The sequence below is a fragment of the Eufriesea mexicana genome, unplaced genomic scaffold (assembly GCF_001483705.2).
Source record: "Eufriesea mexicana isolate 0111107269 unplaced genomic scaffold, ASM148370v2 scaffold1920, whole genome shotgun sequence".
NCBI lineage: Eukaryota > Metazoa > Arthropoda > Insecta > Hymenoptera > Apidae > Eufriesea > Eufriesea mexicana.
The window spans coordinates 66,211-79,875 of NW_016910007.1; the positions used below are offsets into that span (position 1 = coordinate 66,211).

At 44.1% G+C, this 13,665-nt stretch overlaps 1 protein-coding gene across 1 annotated transcript in view; it reads left to right on the forward strand.

Annotated features, from left to right (window-relative positions):
* Positions 1-798: 798 nt before the first annotated feature.
* LOC108549378 (zinc finger protein squeeze) overlaps positions 799-13,665 on the forward strand; it is a gene marked incomplete at its 5' end in the record, with an annotated part of 132,921 nt that continues 120,054 nt past the window's right edge. The window contains one exon of the mRNA XM_017902729.1: positions 799-908. Coding sequence (XP_017758218.1) covers positions 799-908 — 110 coding nt within the window. The remainder of the gene's footprint in view (positions 909-13,665) is intronic.

Below are 13,665 nucleotides of genomic sequence, written 5' to 3' on the forward strand. Positions count from 1 at the left end.
CCTAGAAATCCCAAGAAGACGAGACAAGCATCATGACCAGACTGTCAAGACAGACCCACGACGATCAACTCAGCATGAGAGACAGTCACGCATCGGAACTCTTTAGTTCACCCCTAACCAGGACTACCTCTATTAATTTAGAATAGGCCGCATCCCAGCAACATTGTCGCATCCGTGTAAACGGGCCTTACAACCCCGCGAAACTCCCACTGTGAGAGTTGCAGTGTTCGAGACGCAACATTCTGCTTCATGTGTACCACGACTGATTATTCGTCTAACAACCCCAGAATAAAGCAGAGGAGGATCATCTACCGTGTTCAGAGATAGTCCCGCTGAACTTAAAATAGGTCTGACATTTTTTGAACCGCGCACAGTCGATACCTCGGATCGTTTGTTCATCGCGGCATCGATCGGTGCTGACGGGCCAATCGGCCATTAAGTATATCCTGTCTACCGATTGCAAAAAGGGACGCGACGGGCAATCAATCTTCTATAAGTCGAAGCCTCGAAGAAACACTCGCTTCGTTCCATCGAGCGATCGATCGTGGCGAAGAAAATGGCGCGTGTACGTGCAGGCGAGATCTCTCGCGGGGTGTCGCAAGAAATTCTCGATCGGGAATCTCGAAACATCGAGCGGGACGGTGTGCTGGTAATGGTTGCGTCGTCGATCAGCCGGAACAGGAAAAGGGGTTTCTTGCGCGCGCGATTTTCATCCGGGGGGTTGGCGTGTTCCGATTTACCGGGATATATCGGGCCACGAGGAAGTTAGCGGCTCATAGATCTGGTCTTTGGTTTCAGGTAGCAGCGAGGAATCGAGACCTGGGGGCGGGGATCCTGGAAAGTTGGGAGTGAAGAAACCAAGACCGAAGGCTTCGTCGCCCAACCGACAGGGACCACAGCAATGCCAGGTAGGAAACTTGTGATCGATTTTCAAATATCGCTTACGCAGCTCGATACGTGTATGTGAGATTTGGGCACGTCGTTTATGGTTGCGAGGGAGTTTAGGGTTAGATTAGCCTGTTTGAAATTGATCTATAGTATAATATTATGGCGGCATCATCCTCACTCTTGTCAATAGATAGATTCATACTTGAAGGGGGTTCGAGAATTTTCTGGTAAGGCCTCGGTAAAAATCCTTCGTTTGTTATATATTCGATTTGCAAGCTTTCCAATAGTCCCTGTTTGGGGTAGGGCCTGCTAGATAGCCTTACAGATGAGTCCACTAGCAGGCCCAGGTCGAGATGCATTCCTTCCTTCACCTTTCATCCCTTCTAGCATAACCAAGGATATCTGCTGCCAAACGACTAATGGTAACGTTGAGGGAGGAACCTCACAGTATTAATTATACTGAATTCAGACTATTTGAAATTGATTTTTAGTATTGTGGCGGCATCATTCTCATCTTCGTCAATAGATGAAAACTTTCTGGCAAGTCCTCGGTAAAAATCCTCCTTTTGCTATATATTCGATTTGCAAGCTTTCCAATAGTCCCCGTCGAAGTCAGGGCCTGTTAGGTAGCCTTACAGATGAGTTCACTAGCAGGCCCAAGTCGAGATGCATTCCTTCCTTTACTTTTCAACCTTTCTAGCACTACCGAGGCTTCTTACTGTCAAACGACTAACAGTAATGACAGGGAAGGACCCCTACAGTATTAATTATACGTTAGTAGGTAAAGTCAGGTATATTAATTATTATTAGTTTGTAGGACAGGATATATGTATGTACTTACTGATGAAAGTTATTTAAAAGGAAGCTAGAAATTGTTACATAACCTATATTTCCTTTAACACTAGCACTTGCACATTTTTGATATAACTATTTTTTACGGACACCTGTCAAATTGACAGATAAAGGAAAGTTCGTGTTTACCTTAAAAATATAAATGATTATTTTAATTTAAAAACAATTACGATATTAACAGATTTAGTATAAATTAATTAGAATAACCCCTCTGTAAAACTGATGGGTCCCCTAAATCTAGTGTTAATATGTACAATGTAATTAAAAATAATGTTTCGTACAGAGCCCATTTTTAATTTCAAGCAACGTATCTCGCAAGACAAGGAATGTACAAAAATTCGATACAAAAATCATTACTTCCTTTCTCAACTTTCATCAGTGAGTATTCCTAGTCAGGAAAGTTACAAAATTTCATGCTGTTGCATGTACTTATCTTGTAACCGCATAGAACGATCAATTATTTCATCTTCAAGACACGATCTTTTAATATCCTAGCACGGATCTTAAATAATTTGCGCCATTTTTATAATTACCGACACCTGTCCTGCGTTTCCGATTCTTTACCGCCATTTCGAATATTCACAATCACGGAATAATTCCAGTCCCTGTGCAATGACAGTTCATCAAAAGCTAGTTACCTAAATTCCCCAGGATAACTTCAAAATTTCCCAGGATAACTTTTAACGATAAGCAATTTCTATTTAAGCCCTTGAACTTTTAATTAATCGCGAGTTAAAAATACATACAGAGCGGAAGTCGATGGCCTCCGATTTTCACTCTCCATTGTTGATGCACGATATTTTTCTCATCGAATTAAAAATCCACTTGCTATCCCCCCCCCCTCTCTCTCTCTCTCTCTTTCCATTTAAAAGCCTGGATGCAGTTTTCCTTCGTGGTCTGAAACATAAAAGATGTCGTTCCACGGTCGAATTCACGCGGAACGCGGAGATAAGGGAAGCGAGAGCGCGAAACGCGCTTTAATGTCGAAGTTCGATCGGCAGAGAGCACCGGATGACGTTCGTTTGACAATTTTATTAACTCGTCAGGAGCGAACTGCAAAGAGAATTTGCAGCGGAATCGCGGAGAACGGAGGAACAGTTCATTAGGCGACACGCGGCGCGATCGAATTAGGTGAACGATCGATAGCGAACGAAGTGTGCTCGCGAAACCGCGAGTCCACAAAATCCACGCGAGCTTACCGAACCGGTCGCCTTTATTCTCTCGTTTCGCGTTTTTACTCCGCCATTGTTCCACTTGTACTTTACGTTTTATCGCTCTTGTTTCCCTAGTCATTCTCTTTCTCCCTTTTTCTTTCTTTCTTTTTATTTCCTTTTACTTTCCCTCCTTTTTTTCGTTTTCCTTCGTTTACGATCCTTGTACCACCCCCGCGTTCTATGATGTTATTTTTCCTTTTATTCCTTTTATTTTCTTTTTTTTTTTCACCACGGTTTCAGCTTCCGTGTATTTTTCGGGCCAAACTACTTTCTTTTTGCTCGTTTTCTCTGCGCGTATCCCTTTTCCTAACTTTTCCCCGGGACCAGTGATCGCGGCTATCGAAACGCGAGTGCGCGGATTTTGAACTGATTCGCGAGCGTTTGTGAAACAGGCAGAAAGGATCGTTGAATGCAGGATCTTTGATAGCGTTTGATTGTTCGAGTTTCAGCTTTTAAATTAAAAACTTCGAGTCTCGGATTTTTAAGTCCACGTTGTATATTTAGTTTTTAATTTTCCATATTGCCCGCGAATTTTTCGGTCTTCGTTTTTTTTTTTTTAATTTTGAATATCGAATATCGAGTTCGCAACGTTCAATTTCGAATTCCGTAATGCGAGCTTGCACGAAGCCCTCCGAGATATCGCTTGAAACGATGGAGTTATTATTGTTTCTTAAATGATTATTACCGAATGGTAAATTGCGCATAACAGTAACGGTATCACTGGCTAATTATTCGTTGATGTTCTCGTATTTCGGGAACGTAACGCAATTTTCGCATTTCACAGCGGATACGTGTAACCACCGAATTAGGGCGAAAGTTCAAGGCCGTTTTAGTACCATCCGCTTCGTTAGCCGGCGTTCGATTTAATTTCTATTCCCAATTTGTGAACAAAGTCAAGAGAAATATTGGGACGAGACCTCTCAATCTGCAATTCAGTTCTATCTATTACCTTTCGTTTCGATCAATATGGAAAGTAAAAATGACTCCTCTCCGCTCTGCATTTATGTATACCTGTCCCACGTTTATCATTTATCCCACGTTTAAATATATTTTGGTATCGAAACTCGATACGTTCGTTCGTCATTCGCGAAATGAACGTAATTCCGAGTGTAATAAATTTGTGCAAGCAAAGAAAACAAAGGGAACGGTAATTTAATTAAAGTCTCCGATGAGATTAATTTATGAAATTTAGAAAATTCAACGCGAAGTGCAAATGCTGCTGGATACTAGTTAAGCGATAATTGATATTTTCGAAAATTACGCACTGTAATCCACGGAATCGAAATTAATTGTTTGGAGAAGAATAATTCAATAAAATCCGTCTGCGTCGTTGGAACTTACATAAACGATTAAACGCAAACGCCTCGCTTAGAGATGACTCTGGGACAAATATAGAAACGACTGTACATCCGTAACATTCTCTGTTAATTTCCGTCGCGATGAATTACCTGAACATTAATAATTAAACACACTCGCTGCGTACTACGCGAATAACGTAAACTGATTTTCGAACGCACCGAGCTCAGTCGAAGCATTTAATTTTATCTCTTTGAAGATATTTCCAGCTGCCATGTCAAAGCGAGAGTTCGAATTCGCATTAATTAAACGTTGTTTCTTACAGGGCTGCTTTTCGATTAAATTCGCGCTATTTCTCGTGATAATATCCTCAAATTCCCTTTCGCTCCTCGTTCGAACTACGATTATTACGATATCTCGTTCGCAGGCTTTTATTTTTTTAGAAAATAATAAAATATAATTCATTTTTTCTTTTTTAAAAAATTCCGGGATATCGTGTACTATTTCTGTGGATCGTAGGTTTTGAGAAATACGAGGTTTCAGATTCCTCAGGTATATGCTGACAGGTACAGTGGTACCACATTTTGGTACCAAACCTACTTAGATGCTTCAAACCAAATCATACTTAAAATTCCTATTTTATTTACAGGGAATGTTAAATTCGCAATTGACAGAATTTCATTCACAATTCGCGTAAAATTCTCAGGAATTAAATACAAAAATTATAACTATATGCAACAATAATAAACTTTGGCACTAGAACTATTGTATAAGTTCAAATAAAAAGATTGGCTTCGGAATTTTCCTTTTTGCAATTACTAAAATCATGTGCCTGCTTTTAAGAAAATTAACGTCCACTCTCATATCGAGATAAAATTACAATTAATATATTTATTTGTTATTCTCTATGCCCGCTACGTTTAGGTACCAGTAGTCCATATCAGTAGTTCAACGGCCAAAGTATTATAGGTCAATGAATTCACCCTGAAATGCACCATCCGCTCTCATAAAAAACAGTATACAGTTCTCAAGCACGTCCACCTAGCAGAAATTTATGACCATCGTAAGATGTCCCTCTGGAAACAGGTTAAATTTCACTGGAAACATTTTCTGAAACGAACTATAGCTCGGGAAATAATTGAGTGCGAAAGTTCAGATGGAAACACTGTACGAAGACAAAGATAAAACGAGGTAGTTCAAAATTTTTCAAAATTTTCCTCGATATATCCGCAAAGCAAAGAATACATGTCGACCACAAAACAGGGCCTTCCATTTTAATCCAGTCTTAATTTAGTCTTTTCTATCCTTTTATAGCCATTTTCCCACCCCACCCATGGTATTAACCCCTTGGCTACTGTGGGCGCCTATAGGTGCTTAGAAATTTTACGTTTGTGACACGGAGGACGCTTAGAAATTTTGCGTTTGTGACATGGAGGACGCCCATAGGCGCTTAGAAATGTTGTGTTTGTGACACAGAGGACGCTTAGAAATGTTGCGTTTGTGACACGGAGGGCGCTTAGAAATTTTGCGTTTGTGACATGGAGGAAGCCCATAGGCACTTAGAAATGTTGTGTTTGTGACACAGAGGACGCTTAGAAATGTTGCGTTTGTGACACGGAGGGCGTCTATGGCCGCTTAGAAATTTTGCGTTTGTGACACGGAGAGTGTCTATAGGCGCTTAGACATTTTACGTTTGTGACACGGAGGACGCTTAGAAATGTTGCGTTTGTGACACGGAGGGCGCTTAGAAATTTTGCGTTTGTGACACGGAGAGTGTCTATAGGCACTTAGAAATGTTGCGTTTGTGACACGGAGGACGCTTAGAAATTTTGCGTTTGTGACACGGAGGGCGCCTATGGCCGCTTAGAAATTTTGCGTTTGTGACACGGAGGGCGCCTATGGCCGCTTAGAAATTTTGCGTTTGTGACACGGAGGGCGCCTATGGCCGCTTAGAAATTTTGCGTTTGTGACACGGAGGGCGCCTATGGCCGCTTAGAAATTTTGCGTTTGTGACACGGAGGGCGCCTATGGCCGCTTAGAAATTTTGCGTTTGTGACACGGAGGGCGTCTATGGCCGCTTAGAAATTTTGCGTTTGTGACACGGAGGGCGCCTATGGCCGCTTAGAAATTTTGCGTTTGTGACACGGAGGGCGTCTATGGCCGCTTAGAAATTTTGCGTTTGTGACACGGAGAGCGTCTATAGACGCTTAGAAATTTTACGTTTGTGACACGGAGGACGCTTAGAAATGTTGCGTTTGTGACACGGAGGACGCTTAGAAATTTTGCGTTTGTGACACGGAGGGCGTCTATGGCTGCTTAGAAATTTTGCGTTTGTGACACGGAGGGCGTCTATGGCCGTTTAGAAATTTTACGTTTGTGACACGGAGAGTGTCTATAGGCGTTTAGAAATTTTGCGTTTGTGACGGAGGACGCCTATAAGCGCTCGGCGTAGTTTAGCTTTCTGACACGGAGGGCCCTTGTTTTCACAAAAATGGCGCACATCGTAACTCAATTCCTGCCGTATGGTGCGGCCGTTGCGTATCAAAATTTGCCATAGTCAAGGGGTTAATGGTGCTGCGCGACTCGCATCTCGCGAATTTGTATTTATTCGAAATTCACCGAGCAAAGTCGGGGAGAATTTGGCGCAGTCCTCGCCGGCTCGTTCGATGACGATGGCACTTCCGGTGTACCGGAACGCGCGCGTTTCCGCGCTGCACGCGTGACCCATATCGAGGAGGAAACGAGCGCGACGCGGAAGCCACGCTCCGCTATCGATGCCTGGCTGTTTATGCAGGCGAGCTTACCACGGGCAAACTGGTCGTCGCGCGGGTGTACACACGCACGGTGTGGGCCGCGTTCCATCGTGGACAGTGTGTAACTCGGAAAGGCTGTTGAATATTCAGGCTGCGCGATCCTCGAGCAGGGAACACGCCGACTCGGCTGGTGACACACCAGCGCGATATCTCTTCGTTCGCGTAACCGAGCAGTTACGTCCACGACCATTTAAGGGGCCAATGCTTTTCCTCTTTGTCTTCGCTTGCTCTGCTTAGCTTACGTCACGTGCCCTTATTCTCTCTCGTCTTTTCTCTTCCGTTCGTTTTTCTTTTGGCGGGAAAGGGGTGAGAGTTGCCGAGGGAAACGAAGCGTTGTGATTTTCGAAGAATGGGGGTGAGGACTTTTTTGTTCTTAGTCGGTGGATTTGTGGAATTCTCGATGTTGGAAGATTTTCTTAAATCAATTGTAGATATGGTATTTAGAAGTAATATGTACCATTTTAGTTTCTTTGGGAACTGGGGTTGTTTGGTGTATTATTTGGTCGCGAAGTTTGCAAGATATAGGATATATAATTCTCGAATAGAATTAGGAGATAAGGAGGGTAGAACCAGGATTTTTTCATTTTATATTTTATATAGCAGGAAAATTGTCGAACACGCGAGTTACTTACTCGAGCCATGTATAGAATCTGTACTTAACACGATGACAATCGAGATTTCCATTTTTCTACACCTATGTACTGTTAGTGGTGGGTGAAATTTAATAAGAATAACAACAGTTATTTATTTAATTACAAAGATTATTAAACACAAATATTAGGTTCAAATATAATTAGTTTATCACTATCACATGCTCACGTGTCTTCTCTCTACTAATACTCAATTGCAACTGACGTATACCAAATCACTCTCTTTTTTTTCTTCTTTCTTTCATACATTACATTACCATACACAATTCACGTGACACCTCAATCATTCCACGCATACTCATTTATTATAATAACCATAAGAATTCGTTAGATATTTCCATCCTATACATACTTCTTCCACTTATTCCAATACATATATATTTAAAAATCTGTGTAACCATTACCACGTGTAGTTTATGGTGTTTTTCTTTACTTAAAATTATCGGTATATGATCCTATTCGTTAACCCTTTGCGCTCGACGATTTTTTGGCTAAAGAAGAGTAGGAGTTCGAAGATTTTGTACTAAGAAGCTGGCGATATTTTTTGGAGCAGTAAATAAGAAATAGTATAATAATTGACACGTAGAATTGTTCGATTTCGATATCTCGCACATCGTTACATTATTTTAAATTTGACGTATTAATTAATATAGATCTTCGAAATTTGATCAGTTGATGACTGAAGGGCGCCTCTCGAGTGCAAAGGGTTGATATGTGTTGATATTACGTGAAAGTATGGAGATCAGTTATCCGGTCGTTAACGTGTCAACGTTATCTGTGTAAGATAAACCTGTGATCACCAAACAGTCGATCGACTTATTAATTCTGGAGCTAAAAAATTGCAGAAAAATTTCGAATAATATTTTATTCCGTCATTTCCATCCCTACCGGATTCTTCCATCCAGAGATCGGTATAACCCGAAGCTCCGGTGCGGCAGTTCCATCCTTCACCCCCGGCGCGGCCATCTTCGTCTCGTATTAGCGTCTTGGATAGCCGAGAAACGAAGGGCCGTGAGTTACGGACCGCCTTGTTACATAATTAAATGATGGCTTGGCCGACTTGTTGACAAGTCCCGTCGATGTATCGAGTTAGCGACGAATTAAGCTGATCCTCCACGGCTCGATTATGGCTCGGATATCGGCACGGGGATCCACGGAGGAGAAGGAGAAGTGGCAGCCCCTGAGAGAAGTGGCTTCTCGCCCGAGACGACGACCGTCCCGTAATTTTACGGGAAATTAATAGTTACTGGTTGCACCGGGATCGTGAAAACCTGGTAGCCGCTTTATCCGTGAATTATCGGCAACTCGTCGTTCAGCGTTTGATACTTTTAATTGACGGCCCATTTTCACTCGAGCCCACCCCTCTGCCCCCTCGATCTCTTCGGTTTTATCGGCTACCGTGGCTCTGTACACTCTAACCACGGTATAGACGCTTTTAATAACTTTTTCATAATTTTTAGCCAGGCTTCCTTCGCTCCATCCTGTTAAGTTCGGTACCTTCGTTCAGGGAGGGTGACGATAGGGTGAAGCGTATCTGATTGTGAGTTATGGATGTTGATGCTGATAGTAAACTCCTTTGACGTGAATTGGTGGAAAGTTTAGCTGGAAAGTACGTTGAACGAGTTGGACGAGTTGAACGAGTCTGCGAGAAAGGGTTGGGCACACCGTAAAGAATATTTTATATATGAAACAGGGTTTTAGAATATTTTTAGATAGTTATTGGAAATTTTCTTCTTGGATATCTGTACAATTTCACGTATATTTTAGCCGTTTTAAAGATTCTTTTAGCTGTCTTTCTTTGATACGTGTCGAATACAAATCTTCTCGGTTACTCATTTGCATATGGATAGTCAAAGCAGCTCACGCTACTTAATATTGTAAGAGATCTTAGAATAGACGGCGTAAACAGTCAGACGACAGACAGCGTCTCCGACTGTTCACGTCTAAAACATTTTAACCCATCGATGACGAGACGATCGGCCGAGGGGTGTCCAACTTTCTCGAGCCGAAGAACCAGGTAGTCAAATAAAGACCTTTGACGAAGAAAGTCTTCTGCATCACTAGCTCTATCCACTCATCCTTCCGCTACAATATTATCTACAACTATCAAGTCGAACGAAATGTCATCCTATTTGTGCATGTGCATTTATTTCAAAATCACTATTGACAGTGTAGCGACCATCATTCTCACCCTCGCCACTAGATGGATCTCAATTTGAAGGAGGTTCGAGGACTTTCTCTCAAGTCCTCGATGAATCCTCGACTTTCATAGAATACAAGTTCCTATGCCACCTAAGTATTCCTGTCTAAGGCAGGGCCTGCTAGAAAAGCCTTACCGATGAGACCAGTAGCAGGTCCAGGATGAAACGCAAACCAGACTACAGCAACTGTGATTGAGGATCCTTCACGACAGTACATCAACTCGATTTAAAGCAGTTAAACGAAGGAACCCTTGGCAATAAGATCTCTTCGTCGATACAATTTAAACAACTTAGAATTTGTATAACTTACCACCCCCATTGCATAGCCATGAACAAAGATCTAACCATTCGCACGTTCATTATGGTTTCATGTTTTCAATTTTACTTAGATCTATATCGTCGATTTAATTGCCCAAAGTGCGATTAAAAAAGCATCAGCCCGAAAAGCGACGTAACCAACGCGAATTGCCGCATTTGCCATGGCGCGAGGCCATAATTACCGGTGTGTGCGCACAGGGAAGCGTATAAATCGTCGTACGATACTGGCGTAGCCGCGCGTGTCCATTGTCAAGGGACAATGTAACGGATCCTCGAACGGAGTGCGCGAAGATCACAGGCGAGGAACGTTCAAGATAATTCGAGCGATTGCATCGATCCTTTCGAGATGCAGGATACCGAGCCTGGCCGTGTACATACCAGCATATACGTACGCCGGCCTGTGTGTGTACGTACGCGCCTCGGTGGTCGATTCTCGGTAATCTGAAAGCGAGGAACACCGAGCACAATGGGGGTAAACCGATTGAACCGGGCGAAATCTGATGGCATTCCTTCTCCTGCATCCAGTTCAGCCTCTCTTCGTTCTCTCTGTGTCTCGTTTCCGCCCAGCATTTCCCTCTTTTCCCTCGCGATGCGCCCGCACACACGCGCGAGCACCCTCCTGGGAACACGCTCACACGGGCATCCGTGAATCCGATAACATCGTGGAAGGGTTTCGAGAGTCGTTGACCTCGTCTTCCGATTATCCTCTCGCGATTCGAGCACGCGGAATCGAAACTCTTCGAAGCTGGCATACAACGTGCTCGCTCGACGATCGGCCCGATAAGCGTGCAGCTCTTTCAGGCTGCACGGCCGATCCGTTTCCCGAGTTATGGCACGTTAAAGCGCGCCGCGCGCGGACCGTGCAGGTCGTTAAGTTAATTAATTGACTAGCAGGTTACCGGCTGTATGACCCGCTCCACGTTGCGCGGCTTTCAGCGAGAACACTTGCGAAGATCCGCCTGCCGACCGGCAGCACCGGGGGGGTGCACTCGCCTGATCGATCAAGTGATTCGTCCGAATTTATGCAGAGATGATCGTGTGTCGGCTGCGCCGCATTTCCGACCCTCTCTGCAGCTCTGTTTTTGGTTCACGCGAGAATCGGGGTTGATTAGGGAGGGTTGAATCGGAGATCGGTTTGGCTAGGCGTTTTTCAGTATTCGAGAGGCTTCGAACGGGGCAAGTGTCGGAGGAATTTTATGTGGTTGCTGGAATTTGATTCGTCGAGAGTGAAGAGGGTTGCAGAGAATCGTGGGGTTGTTGAAGAAGCATTCTTTGGTTTGTCAATACGCTTAGTATGCTGGAAATATTGTATTAGGATTTGGCTTGTTATTTCTTGGGTATTAAAGATTATAGCGAATCGTAAATTAATTGAAATTGTGTGGGGGTCCTCCCCCACCATCATTTGAAGTCGGCTCGTCGCAGGTATCCTCGTGGTTGGCGCAGCTAGAAGGGACGGTAGGAAAAGGTAGGGATGCGTTTCGTCCCGGGCCTGCTTGCGGACTCATCGGTAAGGCTTGCTTAGCAGGCCCTGCCTTGGACACTGGGGATACTATTGGAAAGACGGGAAGTTATATATATAGGAACTGCGAGTTTTCCGAGGACTTGCGGGAAAGTCCTCAAAAGCGGAATCCATCAAGGGCGAGATTGATGATCGCTACAATTGATTAAAAATAACTACGCGACGAATGGAAAATATGTAAATTATGATATTTGAATATACTCGCTGAAATGTAGTGATAGCACCCCTGAGTTTCTAATAAAGTATTCTATACTTTTCGCGTCATTTTAGACATTTATCCGCCAAAATTTCGTTCAAATTTAAGCTGGAAATACAGCTGCGAATATAAATGGATTTCGATATTAAATCTCGCTGAGAGATAGCGAAGATTATACTTTCGAAAACGCCGTTTGTTTCAAATCGATACCACAATCGGCCCCGAAGATACGAGAGCTTGAAACATGGCCGTTCGAATGTTTACGATACCGAATGACCGTAATTCAAGGAATCGGTGACCTAATTTTTTTACTGCGAAAATACACACGCAGTGCCGTGTAATAGTGGCAGTAGTGGTAGTAAAAATGCGCCGACTCAACGTCTGTCACTGACCGCCGCACAGGTGCCGAAGTTGGGGTAGGTCGGGAGAGCGGTGCGAGCGCGAGGATTGACAGCGCGACAGAGACAGCGAGAACGAAATATTCGAAATTATATCTCTCCTGGAGCGATGATATCCCGGGAATGGAGCGAAGTATTCGCGCGAACTAACAATTATTTCAAAAGGGAGAATTTCACGCTTTCATCGATTCGAATTATGCCGAGCTATCGTGTTATAGGACCTGTCCTGTAAAAAGGAAAATCTGGTATTTATAGGTTTTCATATCGAATATTGCCATTGCCGAATGGTTCCATTTTCTGAACGCGAGCGTAATCAGAACTGACGAATACACCCTTCGATTTTACGACTACAACTGAAATAACCAACCCCACCCCACATATTTGCGTACCCTGTAACAAGGGATGTCAAAAAATCTCGACACCGCTCGAACAACTTGGCCAATTAATCGCTTCCCATATTTGCTCATTATCAAATGATCTCGCTCCCTCGTCGTCAACAAACACACCACCGTGCACGGATTTGTCCCACCCCAGTGACCCCCGAAACTCGCAGCTAAACCAGAATCATCGACCTTCTCCCATACGAGCGCCATACCCTCCTGCCAAGACAAGGAGCCACCCCAAGCGACAGAGAACCCGCGTTCCCGCGCCGGTAATTCCATAATTCCCCATTGAAAACGAACTCGAAACGCAGCTCGAGCGAGCGCGAGTGACTCGGCGCGATTGTCGTTGGCTCACAATGAGGGCTTCAAGTAGCGTCGCGACGTCCGTCGTCTCCTTTTCCTCTCGCGACGCGTGTTCCTCGTCGTTCGTGGCCCGTCGTCGTCGTCGTCGTCGCAAGCCTCCAGCTCGCGAATAATATCCCAGGACGACGTCGTGGCGGCTCACTTTTGTGTCCCGGCAGCAACAGCAACGAGCACCCATTCGCTTCGTCGGGGCTGGCTCGCTCATTATTCACGGGGGCGCGAGTTTCTCGTCTGCCTGCTGGCTGCTGGTAATAAGATGCACTTCTTTAAAGGACTCCGCCTGCCCGGAAGCAACAAATTGCATTGCCCACCCCCGTGCGTCGCCCCTTGTAGCGTTTTCACCGGCCACCCTGCTTCGGCAAGCTCGTCGAGACGAATGTGGTTAGCCGGAACAAACGTTAACCGGATAGAACCGTGGACGCGTTTTAAACTCGAATCAACTGGCTGCTTTCGAACCGGGGTTGGATTAACGAGGTAAACTCTGCCGTGGGGTGGGACGGAGGGGTGTATCGATGTTTGAGGCTCCATTGTTGTTTTTCTCCTTTTATTTTTTTTTTTTTTTTTTTTTTTTTTT